This window comes from Staurois parvus, unplaced genomic scaffold, assembly GCF_062004578.1.
Source record: "Staurois parvus isolate SC_StPar_1 unplaced genomic scaffold, SC_StPar_1.0 ptg000058l, whole genome shotgun sequence".
NCBI lineage: Eukaryota > Metazoa > Chordata > Amphibia > Anura > Ranidae > Staurois > Staurois parvus.
The window spans coordinates 6,075,402-6,090,930 of NW_028317854.1; the positions used below are offsets into that span (position 1 = coordinate 6,075,402).

A 15,529-nucleotide genomic window follows, 5' to 3' on the forward strand; every position below is an offset into this window, starting at 1 on the left:
GCAACACATTGCATAAAGCTGCAGTATAAGCAGCCTTATATAGTGTGGGGCATTGACTTAACCATGAGCCATGACTGGCCAAAGTCACCATTTCTTTGGTCAATCATGGCTCTCACAGTGCATTGTGCTGTGATTGGCCAAAGCATTGCACCTGACCTCTGGTCAGGTGCATTACTTTGGCCAATCATGGCTCTCACAATGCACTGTGAAAGCACAGTGCATTTTTGGGAATTCAGTGGGCGAATAGCCCACTGAACTCCCTTACTGTTCATATGTTCGGCGAACACACGAATGGCCGATGTTCAAGTCGAACTTATGTTCAACTTGAACATCGGGCCCAACACTAATGAAGATCATACATTGCTTCTGATTCTTAAACCTTAAACGCAAATATAAAAGAAAATCGATTAAAGTAGATATATATTTTACAAACCCCATCATTTGTGTATTTAAGATAATTAATGTATTTTTTATTTATTACAGGTATTTATGCAGTGCCAAACATATATTATACATTTGTATCAGTCCCTGCCCTCAAGGAGCTTACAATCTAAAGTCCCTATCTCATCTTTATACATGCACATACAAGGGCCAATTTAGACAGGAGACAATTAACCTAGCATGTCTTTGGGGTGTGGGAGGAAACCCACACAGGCACAGGGAGAACATGCAAACACCATGCAGGCAGTGCCATGGTTGGGATTCAAACCAGCAACCATAGTGCTGCCAGGCAGAAGTGCTAACCACTTAGCCAGTGTGCTGCACATTTAGGTGTCCTTTTATCATGCAGTGGTAAATGACTGCTGCTCAGTTCTCTGGCATTCTCAGAGGATCAGTTCTCCTCTTAGTGCCTTTTTATGAAGCGGTGTAGATCGCTTCTCCTAATGAAGGGAGAAGCGATCTACAAACACTTTGAATTCTAGAAAACGTCTGCTTTTACTATAATCTCGCGAGATTACAATAAGAGATCAGTCAAACACTGTTTACTAAGCAGTGGTAAATTATCGCTGCCTCATTTGCGGTTCCCCCGATTCTCCACCTCTGGGCTGGAGAACCTGGAGGGAGAACACAGATCGCCAGTAAAGAGCTGACATCGCTCCTTCATACACTGGCCATCTGTGTGCTGAGATGATCAGTGCAGAACATGTTCTCCGCTGATCATCTGTGTTTCCTAAACCACTAATGATCTGGGATCAGCAACAGTCATTAGGATCGACACTGATCTCAGTTTCATAAAAGGACACCTTAGTGTAAATACCTGAATGTGGCTCCCTACACAATGAATTGGGAATGGCAGCATTAGGAACCAATCAAGTGTGCTGTATGGAAATATGCTGACAGGACAACATGCTGACAGGAGTAGACAGCAGGCTACTGAGCTCATCAGTCTTCTGTTGCTCCTTCAATGTCTAGTCACTAGCCAGGGTAGGGAGGTGACCAAGCTGTATTGCAGAACTGCAGTAGAGAAAAATCCAATAATCAGCCTGGTTGTGATGCCTGCTGATATGTCATATAGGGCTACATGAACATAAAATTCTGTCTCTGACAAAACTGCACCCATTTCTGTTATTTACCTTTGGATTTCATGCATGCCTGGAGTTTCGATGTAAATATTGACTGTTGCTTTATCTATAATTCATTTATTTAATCACAATGGTATCTTTTGGCATGTTGTAATGTTTTAGTTATAGAGGGTTTTCTAAATAAACATGTTTGTATATTTCCCTCACCTAGGGTCACCATCACATCTAGAAATGTAAACCTGTGGGCATTATAACTGGAAACTTCCCAAGTTTTCTTTTTATTATAAAATGTTCCTGCATTACAATGCTGTATCTTTAAAATACCCCTGAACTGTTTTTTTTCTTCCTTCACCAGTTCAACACACAATACGTAGGATTAATGTAGCATTCATACTATGCCAGGATCCCAGTGGCACTCCCTGCTCTTATTTACCAGTCATGACATGTAGCCAATACAACTCCATAATAAAGTACTTAGAGTCTGGTAAATCCTGCATTGCAGACACAGCAAGTGAACACATCACCCTATAAAATCAGTGCAGTACAGCATGTATTATGGTCTGTTTACTAGTATTTAGACTACTGTTCACCTTCCCTTAGGTCACACATGTTGCTGTAAGTACACAACAAGTACATGGCAGCTAAGTGCTAACAGCACATGTTAGGGCTTGGCTTTGCTGCTTGTATTCCATCCTGGATGAATAGCAATGTATTTTTGGCAAGTCACTTGCTTAGATCTGCAGTGTACAGAACACAAGCTCAGGGGATGATCACTCTGCCAGGCTGTGTGTATGCAGGATTCTGGGATCCTTGCTGTTAGTGTACATGGGAATACCATCAGGAGAACACTGTTGGGCCCAGCTTCATTAAAGGTAAGAGAAGTGTTATTATTCTGAAAGCAGCAATTGTCTTTATAGTCGTATTTCAAGCTAGCAACGAGCAGACTCAGGAGAAAGATGATTCTTCTACTGAGCATCAAATCTGTGCTATTTTCAATACTGCTATTGAAACTGCATTATGTAGTCTTGACTTTGACAACTAACAGCTAAATAGCTCCATACAAGAAAAAGAGAAACCTTCATTCAATTTTTACGTTTACTCCATAGCAAGGATACATATCTGTTTAAAGTGCCCTATTTTTTCCCAGACAGATTTGGAAGATTATGTAAGAGCTGCGTGTTTAATTTATTCCCATGCTTTATCTTTACTGTCCTCAATATAATGAAAGGTCTTAGTTTTTTTTGCCTTAGAACTACAATAAAATGTATAAGTATGATGAATATTAATTACAAATATATTTTGATTTTTAATGTATACATTTGTTAATCATGTAATAAAGGCTTGCTGGTCATCTACATAGCCACATTATTATTATTATTATAATACAGGATTTATGTTGCATCAACAGTTTGCGCAGCACTTTATAAAATGAAGGCAGACATTAAGGTTACAATACAATTTGGTACAAGAGGAAACAGAGGGGCCTGCTTGTTAGAGCTTACAATCTAGGAGTCATAAGCATTTTTAAAAAATAAGCAAAATCTTGCTGCATTATTTTTACTAGCATCCCAGGGCAGCAAGCAGGACTATTTGTAAAACAAGTGATGTTAGAGCTTCATCAGTGGAAAGCAAGAGAAATGTTAAGCTGAAAGCATATGCAGTATTTATTTATTACAGGTACTCTTATAGCACCATCACACAGCACTTTACATATATACAGTATATTGTACATTCACATTAGTCCCTGCCCTCAAAGAGCTTACAATCTAAGTACCCTGACTCACATTCTCTTATACTAGGGCCAATTTAGACAGCAGCCAATTAACCTACCAGCATGTCTTTGAAGCGTGGGAGGACACCCACAAAGGTACAGGCAAACTCCAGGCAGTTAGTGCCATGGTGGTTAGAATTCAAACCAACGAACCTAGTGCTGCCAGGCGGAAGTTCTAATTACTTAACCACTGTGCTTTCAATAACCCTAACACTGCCAGGCGGAAGTCCTAACCCCTCAACCACCGTGCTGCCAATAACCCTAATGCTGCCAGGCGGAAGTCCCAACCACTTAACCACTGTGCTGCCAATAACCCTAATGCTACCAGGCGGAAGTCCTAACCAATTAACCATTTTGCTGCCAATAACCTAATGCTCCAGATGGAAGTCCTAACCACTTAACCACTGTGCTGCCAATAACCATAATGTTGCCAGGCACAAGTCCTTACCACTTAACCACTGTGCTTCCAATAACCCTAGTGCTGCCAGGCGGAATTCCTAACCCCTTAACCAATGTGCTGCCAATAACCCTAATGCTGCCAGGTGGAAGTCCTAACCACTTAACCACTGTGCTGCCAACAACCCTAGTGCTGCCAGGCAGTATTCCTAACCCCTCAACCACTGTGCTGCCAATAACCCTAATGCTGCCAGGCGGAAGTCCTAACCACTTAACCACTGTGCTGCCAATAACCCTAATGCTGCCAGATGGAAGTCCTAACCCCTTAACCACTGTGCTGCCAATAACCCTAATGCTGCCAGGTGGAAGTCTTAACCACTGTGCTGCCAATAACCCTAATGCTGCCAGGCGGAAGTCTTAACCACTGTGCTGCCAATAACCCTAATGCTGCCAGGTGGAAGTCTTAACCACTGTGCTGCTAATAACCATAATGCTGCCAGGCGGAAGTTCTAACCCCTTAAACACTGTGCTGCCAATAACCCTAATGCTGCCAGGCAGAAGTCCTAACTACTTAACCACTGTGCTGCCAGGTAGAAGTCCTTACCCCTTAACCACTGTGCTGCCAATAACCCTAATGATGCCAGGTGAAAGCCCTAACCACTTAACCACTGTGCTGCCAATAAACCTAATGCTGCCAGGCAGAAGTGCTAACCACATATATTGAAGAAAAGCACAATGTGACCCAGTAATGTGTTTATTTAAATAAAATCACATTTTTTTTTGTTTATAACCAGTACCTGAAACAGGCTTTATAATTCTCCTGTAATCACCTGGGCAGTAGCACACAGATTGGGAGAAAAGGGCCACCACTAGGAATGGGGCAGAACAGTGGCTTAGTGTTTAGCACTTTTGGGATCCTCAATTTGAACCCTGGACAGGACACTATCTCCATGTTCTCCATGTGCTTGTGTGGGTTCCTTCTCACACTCCTAACACATGCTGGTAGGGTAATTGGCTCCTGTTTAAATTGGCTCTAGTATGATATTCTGTGGAGTGTTCCCGAGATGGCTGCCTCACCATCTGCTCCAACAGCAGACAAGAGGGAGACAAAAAAATGGTCTGTGTGTGTGTGTGTGTGGGGGGGGGGGGGGGGGGGTAGCAAAAGGAAGGGGAAACAGGGAAACAAAAGATGTATTTCCCTCCCGGCATCCCCTGTAGCTTTTTGGAGTTTATGATAGCAGTGGAGACCAAAATGTGAGAATAAAGCTGCACATTAACATTTCAGTTCAGCAGGAAACCAAATTTAAAGCGGAATTCCAGCTTACACCTAACTAGCCTTAAAACAGCTCCCCCCCCCTCCTGACACCTATGCTAACTAACTTGAGTAAGAAAGATGTATATACTTACCTATTTTCAGGCTGCCCTGGTCTGTGTGACGGGAGTCACTTTGGGTGGGTGGGTCCATGGAACCCAGCTCACTATGGAGAGGTGGGGAGACCCCTGTCTCAGCTCCCCATATCCCTCTTATGTGTACATCACCCTGTGCCTGTTAGGGGTACAGGGTGATCTGTCCTAATATTGTGTGAGCTTTGTCTCAGACTGTGTAGACATGTTTAGGAGATAGGTGGGGTGGGGGATGTTGATTGTTTAATGTTATGTGGCTGCATCCCATTGTTCTATTGCTTGTCTGGCTTGGGAGCAAACTATTATGGGATGTATGTGTTTATGTGTATTAGCTTAGTGGGGGGGGGGTGTCTCCAGCAGCCTTCCCTCCTGATGAGTCTGTCTGCTGGTGTGAAGTTTGAATACCTGTGTGTCTCTTGTTACTAAATGTAGATTGCCCCACCCTGTGTCATTATGCAGGGAGGGGGGATTGTCCCCTGAGTGTATATATCTTGTATCTGTGTTCAAATAAACTAGTCTACCTCTGGTTTACTTCAAATCTGGATTTTGGGGTAACAATAGCCAGATTCACTGGTCTCGTGTTCCAGAGCCTGAGAAGCAACTTCTTGACGGAGATACCCAGTCGTGGGTGTCTGGGGTCCGTTACAGTCTGGTGACGTGATCGGCTCCCCTGTGTCAGCCAGCACAGCTGCAGGGGAGAGGAGGGATTGCAAAAACAACTGGGCCATTGAAGGTGACATCTTGGTTCTAGGATTTACTAGCCATTGTCAGAGCCTTCTCCCCTCTCCCCTGCAGCCACCACTGCCTGACACAGGAAAGATCACATGACCGGCAGTCTGAAAATAGATAAGTATATACATCTTTCTTACACAGATTAGTTAACATAGCTGTTGGGAGGGGGTGAGGACATTTTTACGGCTAGTTAGGTGTAAGCTGGAATTCCACTTTAGTGTAGGTTCACACCTAAGCGTTTTGCAGTGCATTTTGCCTTTAGCAGAAATGCACTACAGTCCATTTAACATAATTTCCTATGAGACACGTTCACATCCCCACATTTTCACCCGGTGCATTTTTTGAAAAGGGTCAGGGACTTTTTTAAACACAAAACGCTGCGTTTTTGTTTCAATAGACTCCAATGGAGACGCTGCAGAAATGCATGCAGTTTGTTTTTCATACATTTTGTGTTTTAATCTGGCCAGCAACAAGTTGGAAATAAAATGCATCAAAAACGCATAAAAACTGCATGTGCAAAAACGCAAAACACCTCAAAAAACACTGCAAAAACGGATCAAACTTAAACTACGTAAGTGTGAACTTAGTACATACATGTCTGAGATGTGACATAAAGTGTTAGAATTAACATCGGGGGCGGCATAACTGCCAAGTGCTGTTTTTCATCTCAAATGGGTTACAAAGGATCTTGTTCATATTGATAGCGGCAGAGATTTTCAGGTATAATTCCATAGCGCATGCTAGTTTATTTTTAGCAAGGACTGAATATGTATGCACAGCTCACAAAAAGAAACAATGCAGTCAGTCAAAGTCCTTTTCAATGTACATTCAAAGGAAAAATCAAATTCAATGACGTTTGCTCTTAATCTATTTGGAGCCTTGTCTCAGCCCTGCAAAAGAACTCAAAGGTGGGAAGAGTTTAGCTTCATCCAAGTCAGATGATGCTGTATAACGGTGCTGTACATTGCTGTGAGTGGCAATTAGAGAGCCTTCCTTTGAGGCTGGATTAGCCTTAGTGTATTCTCAGAGAGACAAGAATGATGTAACATCCTTCCAGGAAATGATTTATGTAATATAACAGCTGCATAAACAAGCGTAGTCATCTATCAGAGCAGAAAATGGACACAATTATTTTATGATTTTTTTAATTATTAATTTTAGTAATTTTCACAAATTTTAATATAGTACTGCACTGGCAGAAAATTGCATTCACTGAGAAGCAAAAGACAACAAAATCCTGACCAAAATCGGTAAGTTACTGACAGAGGTTTCTGATCTGTGCCTTCTCTGTGTAAATATACAGTGAGGAACAGAAGTATTTGAACACCCTGCGATTTTGCAAGTTCTCCCACTTAGAAATCATGGAGGGGTCTGAAATTCACATTGTAGGTGTATTCCCTCTCTGAGAGACAGAATTTAAAAAACAAATTCAGGAAATCACATTGTATGATTTTTAAAGAATGTATTTGTCTTGCACTGCTGAACATACAGTAAGTATTTAAACACCTGAGAACATCAGTGTAAATATTTGGTACAGAAGCCTTTGTTTGCAATTACAGAGGTCAAACGTTTCCTGTAGTTCTTGACCAGGTTTGCACACACTGCAACAGGGATTTTGGCCCACTCCTCCACACAGATCTCCTCTAGATCTGTCAGGTTTCGGGGCTGTCGCTGAGCAACACGGAGTTTCAGCTCCCTCCAAAGATGTTCTATTGGATTTAGGTCTGGAGACTGGCTAGGCCACTCCAGAACCTTGATATGCTTCTTACGGAGCCACTCCTTGGTTATCCTGGCTGTGTCCTTCGGGTCGTTGTCATGTTGGAAGACCCAGCCACAACCCATCTTCAATGATCTGACTGAGGGAAGGAGGTTGTTGCTCAAAATCTCACAATAAATGGCCCCATTCATCCTCTCCTTAATACAGTGCAGTTGTCCTGTCCCCTTTGCAGAAAAGCACCCCCAAAGCATGATGTTACCACCCCCATGCTTCACAGTAGGGATGGTGTTCTTGGGATGCAACTCATCCTTCTTTTTCCTCCAAACACAACGAGTGAAGTTTAGACCAAAAAGTTCTACTTTGGTCTCATCTGACCACATGACTTTCTCCCATGCCTCCTCTGGATCATCCAGATGGTCATTGGCAAACTTCAGACGGGCCTGGACATGTGATGACTTGAGCAGGGGAACCTTCCGTGCAATGCATGATTTGAAACCATGACGGCGTAGTGTTCTACTGACAGTGACCTTTGAAACTGTGGTCCCAGCTCTCTTCATGTCATTGACCAGCTCCTCCCTTGTAGTTCTGGGCTGATTCCTCACCTTTCTTATCATCAGTGATACCCCACGAGGTGAGATCTTGCATGGAGCCCCAGTCCGAGGGAGACTGACAGTCATCTTTAGCCTCTTCCCTTTTCTAACAATTGCTCCAACAGTTGATCTATTTTCACCAAGCTGCTTCGCAATTGCCCCGTAGTCCTTTCCAGCCTTGTGGAGGTCCACAATTTTGTCTCTTGAGTCTTTTGACAGCTCTTTGGTCTTGCCCAATTGCCCCTTTGGTCTGACTGACTGTGTGGTGGACAGGTGTCTTTAAAGAGCTCAGACAGGTGCTACTAAGTTAGATTAATGAGTGGAGTAGAGGTGGACTTTTTAAAGGCACAGTAACAGGTCTTTGAGAGCCAGAATTCTTGCTGTTTATTAGGTGTTCAAATACTTATGTTCAGCAGTGCAAGACAAATACATTCTTTAAAAATCATACAATGTGATTTCCTGAATTTGTTTTTTATTCTGTCTCTCAGAGTGGGAATGCACCTACAATGTGAATTTCAGACCCCTCCATGATTTCTAAGTGGGAGAACTTGCAAAATCGCAGGGTGTTCAAATAATTCTGTTCCACACTGTATTTACATTCTTGACGCTGTGTTAGATGGAGGAAATGGTGCAAAAGCTGTATACCTGTCAGGATAGAAATATCAGAGTGGCCATTGCGCATTTGTTTTTGAAGGTGGAGCATCTGGGTTCATCCTTATCCGTCTGTTACTACTTAGATATAAATTCACTGCCTCCAACATACCAGGTTTCCCTAAACATTACTGGCTGCACTAGAAAAGTAAACAATACCCAACACAGAGTTGGGGATATAAAATAAATTCCCAAGTGCCACGTCCTAATAAAGCCAGTAATGATCGGCCAAGAGAAGAAGGCTAGAAATTTAGACTTTAGAGGCACTGCAACAAATTTCATTTAAATTGTTTCTTTATTGGATGTACACAATTACGCAACAGTACATAAAAGTTTTTATATATATTAGGAAGTCCTCTTTAGGACTGTCCACGACGTGGTCTATTCTTCTGGGATCCCCCTGTCGACTTGCATGGGCATTGGATGCCTTATCCTCGGTACGATGCCTGTGGTTTAAGGTATATTCAGAATATGTTAAATGATGAATGATGGACAAATCAGCATCTCATGTTATGTTATATCTATACTCACTTTTTTCTTATGTAGTAATGCCTTAAAAAGCGATATTCTCGCAAAACATGTTGAGTCACTATGGTTATTGACATCTGATTCATGTTCCCTGACACCCTTACCGGGATATTTTATATTTGTATGGATCAAGATTTTATATATCATTGAGATTTGTAACTGCATAGAATATACCACTCCAATGGGGGTCCTACATTCTTAGCAGATGTTTGTTATGTACTGTTGCGTAATTGTGTACATCCAATAAAGAAATTATTTTAATGAATATTGTTGCAGTGCCTCTAAAGTCCAAATTTCTGGCCTTCTTCTTTTGGTCGATCATTACTGGCTACACACTTGTCCTAAGTCAGTGACTTACCAAAAAGTACTAAGTATGAATTTTAATCACTAATGATGCCACCAGGAGGAGATCGTTCTTTGTATCCATCCATGGCATATATCTTTAGTTCCATACTGAATAAACTGTGAATGAAGCTTCATAACACCCTAACTTTGGCCTTAATGTGGTTTGGAACATGATTATTCTATTCTCAAGTCTTGGATGGTTCTTCTATATATATATCACCTCAATTCCCTCCTGGCTCTTCTACCATGGTATTTCTGTAAGCCGCATGGCTAATGTGTCCAGTTTGATTGCCTGTTACTTTGCCCCCCATGTTGGCGCCCCTGTATGGCCTTTTGTGAGTCCACATTGAGCCTACTGTGACTTTTTCTCCTGAAGAAAGGGATCATATCCGCAAAACATGTAGAGGAGCTAGTATCTCCCCTAGGGTTCTATCATCTCAGGGGTGTTAATGTGTAGCATTTGTGACTTAGGTATTCCATTATACCATGTTGTTAATTCATGTGTTTTTAAAAATGAATTCATGTAATTGTTAATATAATATGTGTAAGAACAAATATATTATTTTTATATTACTGTGTTGCTTATGGGTACTGAGATAGTCCATTTATTCCAATTTGGGCTAAATCTCACTAAGATACAGTATATATTAACATTTTGCAATTATGTAACTAGTTGGTTTACATAAAAACCTTAAACACATGATTAGGAAGATCATTCCTAGAGTTCAACTTTAAAACCTATCTCCAGGAAACCTACAAATTCTCCCATGCAGTGGTACAGCATCACACAATGCAAGTGTAGCACCCTCCTAGTTTAGCTAGGGGGAACTAGACCCTGATGGCTAGAGAGGAGCTGATTAGCAGCTCAGGTGATGTAGTCAGAGGGGTAAAATTGTGGTCAGGACTGAGAGACTCTGCAGGCCAGCCCCTCTGGAATTTCCCCCTGCTCTGAGTGCCTAGGAGGCAGTGGGTGGATCTGAGGAGTGGTTGGCTGCACTTTTTAGGGACCTCAGCCAATCCCCAACAGGAGGCTTGGCAAGAGACTGAGCTCCCTTAAAAGTGTTGAAACCTGCTCAGTAGCAGGAGTGTGTTGGTGGGAGAGGAGTAAGAAGCAGGAAGATGTGAGGCTAGAGGAAGAAGACTACCATGAGGCCTAGTGGGATGGGGCCTGCCTGCGAGCCTGGAGCTGAAAAGAAGGAAACCTCAGGACTCACTGGCCACATGAGAGAGGACCTCCTGTATGGCAGGAAAGGAGCTGCCCAGATGATAGGCCTGGTAGCAGCCATTCTGCAAGTGATACAGGAGACGATCTGAGTGAATACACCCGCACCCCCTGGGCAGATAAGGGAAGGAGCACTCTGGTGGGAAACCAGATTATCCCTCTGCTAGTGACTGTGCACCTTATTTAAGGGAACAGGAGCCCGATCCCCTGCTCTGTAAGAAAACCTTCAAATTGCTGGATGAAGAAAAGTTCATCTAGAGTCTGTGGTAGTACAGTTGGAGCTGCTGGCTAGCACTCCAACAGAGAGAAGAAGCAATGAATAGTTCTGGAAGTAGTCCTCAGACTTCAGTTCCCTTGAGCATCCTATACACCCCTTTACCCTATCCAAGTTGAATTCCCCTCAATAAAACAACCTAACCAATGCTCAAGGCCTGGTTTCTGTCTGTGGATGAAATCTGTGTGGAAAATGCTAACTGAATGGCTGTGCAGGACTATAGGGGGCCCAAATTCAACAGGAACCGCTACGGGGGTTAGTGCTACACAAGAATTATCTGCTTGTTTCTGTCTAGGGGGTTGAAAAAAAAGATTTACTTACTGTCTCCTCTGCTCCTTCAGACTCTACTGCACTGCTAGATTTGTCCCTGTAGTGTCATCAAGGACTATAGCCCTGCATTGGACATGAGGGTGCCATGGAACATGTGCTGAAATTGATTTTACTGTTCCCATAGACTTAACAAGCAGGGGAGTTTTTTTAGGTTTCCTGGAGTTGGGCTTTAACAATAAAATCTACTAATGCTGTGCTCAGGCAGCTTTAAGAGCCCTGTCACACTCACCTCTCGCGTAATCCTTCTGGAGCTTCGCCCGCCAGCCAATGAGGAGTGATGTTGCTTCCACGCACGTCACCCCTCCAATCCACAGGGGGTTTTGGTGTAATGTCAGGGGTCTAAACAAACCTCTGATGTTTCACCTTTGAGACAGAGAAAGGAGATTGAGGACACAACCTTCTCTGCAGCCTCAGCTGTTCAGAATGAATGGACAGGAATAGCTCTGTACAGATCTTTCTGCTTATTCACAAACCTAAGCATAGTAAACACAGTTTATTATGCTTCAGTTATGAATTAACAGAATCAGTGATCGATACTGATTACTGACTCTGTCCATTCAGAAAAGGAAGGGGCTGTCAAATGACATATTTACTGGCCCCTTCTCAGCTCTCCATTCTGACACATTCCCCGCAGCAGCCAATGGGATAGAGGAGGGGGGAACTCAGAAGCTCTGGCAGGGGAGTCAGGAGAGCACACAGGGGTCCAGGGGCAGCAAGACCTGGATAGGAGGGGCAACATGTAGAGAAACTAATTCCCTCCATTTTCCTTCCTCCTGAATGCCTGTGGGAGGGGGAGGAGAAGAGGTGGACTTTTAGCAGCTGCAGCAGGAAAAGGAAGGACATTGGTTCCTCTATATTGTGCTGCTCCTCCTATCCAGGTGTACAGGGAAACCACACAGGCCCCCTGAAGCATAGGCTTGGGTCACAATTGAGATCCCTGCAACCCATGTAGGTATGCCCCTGCTTTCCCCTGTAATGGGCCAATCATCTGTGGCAAGGGTTTTCCCCAACCCACAGCTGCATGTATACAAGAAGCACATACAGATGTGGCTTCGGGGCAAGCAATGTCCTCACCACAGATGATTGGCCCATTACAGGTGACAGCTTCTGGGTGGGCTCAGCCACATGGGTTTGGAAGCTCATTGGAAAATGCTTCAACCAGGGGTGGACTGACCATTCAAGCACTCGGACACTGCCCGAGGGCCCGGGGTCAGTAGGGGGCCCCATGAAATGCCCCTGGTACCTTTTTTATAGGCTTTTTTCAGTGTGGGCAAGGACACAGGGGCCCAATGATCCCCTATTGTCCGGGGGCCCCATGAGTTGTCAGTCCACCCCTGGCTCCAACTCATCAATACTGGGGAACATATGCGAGTGCAAGGAAGCTCTGATGCTACCAGGAAGTGTTGGATCTTTGCCTAGTCATAACAACATTTGAGTAGTGCTGAAGGACTGAAAGCTGCTGTAGATGCTCAGGCACCTTCATACCTATCAGCTGTTTTTTGGGGATTTTTGTATGTTGTCAGAACACTCAATTAACTGAATTTAATCTCTCTTGAGAAGAGGAGATTAAGGGGGATATGATCAACATGTATAAATACATCATTGGTTCATATAGTGAACTTGGTGCAGAGTTATTCATCCCGAGGTCATCACAGAGGACAAGGGGGCACTCTTTACGTCTGGAGAAAAAGAAATTTAATCTCCAAACACAGAAAGGTTCCTTCACAGTGAGAGCTGTGAAACTGGAATAGACTCCCTCAAGAGTTGGTTCTGGCCAGCTCAGTGGACTTCTTGAAAAAAGGCCTGGATTATTTCTTAGATACACATAATATAACTGGATACTAACATTTGTAGGTAAAGTTGATCCAGGGAATATCCAATTGCTTCCGGGGGATCAGGAAGGAATTTGTTTCCCTGCAGGAGAAAATTGGATCATGCTTTGCTGGATTGTTTTGCCTTCCTCTGGATCAACTGTGCGTGTAGGATTATAACTTTTTTTTTTAATGGTTGAACTGGATGGACTTTTGTCTTTTTTTCAGCCAGACTAACTATGTAACTGTGTAACAATACTTTACCACAAGGACAAGGATCTTTAAGAATATCAATATGTATATATCAGCATTTTAGCTTTGGAAATTGAGTCACTTTAAACACAAACCCAGCTGAGGTCTGCAAAGGAGGATTGAAAGTGCTGCAAAAAGCTCAAAAAGCAACAGTGCTTTATATTCTTGTCTTGTCACATATTGTCCCACACATTACATTGTTGACTAACACACTAACCTTTCAACATATATACCTAACATCTGATAAAAAGGTCACAAAGATACTACTTTGTTGCCACTCTGATCCTTGTGGGGAGGGGGATGACTCAACCACAGGAAAGACTGTCCTGACTTTGCTGGGCCTTATATTGCATGGTAAACTCATATCCTAGGTTATCCAAGTTCTCTTCAATGTCTGCAACTCCTATAATGGTGCACGTTTTCCTTACAAAGTCTGAATGAAGCAATGAAAATATGATAAAAAAGGTATATTTTAAGTCATGAGTAGATGGAAATTATTATAGTAAATATTACTGCAATAATGACACTTTTATCTGTTGTAGGTCCCTGAAGCAGCTTTCAACAATAATAGAAGATGACACTTGAAGAGGAATTACCAGATTGGCAGACCTCTCAAGAGTTTTATGAAAAGTATGAGCCCAAAGAGATCTTGGGGAGGTAAAGTAAATGGTTTTATGTATGAATGTTTTACGCATTCCCCATTCTAGCCAAGATGAATAATAAAAAATGTTTTTGCTTTAGATATACTTTAGGGTAAATTGCACTTATGTTTCAGCTTCAACATAGTTGCCGTATGTCATGTGTAGTATTAGCAGCTCACTCAGTGATCTCACCTGTTGCCTGATGCTGCTCTAATAAAGAAGGGACATTGCACTCTGCAGATATTTAGAGAGGCAAAAGACGAATGCATGATGAGCAGTTTCTGGAGCCTGATGCAGGAGTCAGAGCCAGTTCCATGTAAATAAATCAGCATGGCTTGCATAGAAGACTGTTTTTTGTCAAAAGGCCACAGAGGTCAAGGCACACGAAGCCAACATTTCAAAGGGTGATGGGCTTCTTGAATTTTTATAACCTTATTAAATGTCTTTGTTATGTAAATTGTTAGAAATAAAACAATACTAATATAACATTTAATTTTAGAGGCATTACACATACAAATATTTGATGTGAACGATCTATGTACTTTGCAAAGTGTTCAGGAAAGTTTTAGTAATGTGTTATGACCTTTTTGTATCCCTTGACCTTCCCATTTAGATTGTAAGCTCTTATGAGCAGGGCCCTCTGATTCCTCTTGTATTGAACTGTATTGTAACTATACTGTCTGCTCTCATGTTGTAAATCACTGCTCAGACTGTTGGTGCCATATAAATCCTGTATAATAATAATAACTGAATATATTTCTTTTATGTTAAAGTGTTACTAAACCCAGGACTCTGCATTCACTATATCTGGTCTCACACAGTACACAGAACATGGAAATGCAATTATTTTAGTAAATACAAACTGATAAATACCTTTTCTCATCAACAGTTAGAGCAGTCTTGTGACTTCTATCAGTGTTCAACAGAGCACTGGTTAAATCTTGTAGGAGGAGTTATCTTTCTGCTATAGGAGGATGCAAAACCCCTGACCCCTGCCTGGACAGTGTTGATTGGCCCTGTGCTGATCACATGCACTCTCCCAAGAAAAAAAAAAACCTCTCTATCAATACACACTAAACTGAGCATGTGCAGAATGGCTACTGTTTAGTCTATCTTATCAGGAGCTAAGACTGTGTACATTTGAATAAGAGGAGGAGCAGAGAAGTCAGGCTCAAACATCCTTTTTACACAATGCAGAGAATTAACCCCTTAGGTTCCACAGTGAGTATAACAAGCATGCCTTACTGCATATACAGACTGATTTTACTGTTGTGGGTTTAGTAACACTTTAAGTAAGTGTTACAATATAGCCTCAAATATCTATGGTCATAGGTAAGGTATA

The 15,529-nt window shown here is 42.4% G+C and overlaps 1 protein-coding gene across 1 annotated transcript in view; it reads left to right on the forward strand.

The window, feature by feature from the left end:
* Window positions 1–2,232: 2,232 nt before the first annotated feature.
* PHKG1 (phosphorylase kinase catalytic subunit gamma 1) overlaps window positions 2,233–15,529 on the forward strand; it is a 56,251-nt gene continuing 42,954 nt past the window's right edge. Inside the window, exons 1-2 of the mRNA XM_089668467.1 lie at window positions 2,233–2,395; window positions 14,089–14,203. Of these exons, the coding sequence (XP_089524593.1) occupies window positions 14,121–14,203 (83 nt within the window). The 5' untranslated portion in view covers window positions 2,233–2,395; window positions 14,089–14,120. The remainder of the gene's footprint in view (window positions 2,396–14,088; window positions 14,204–15,529) is intronic.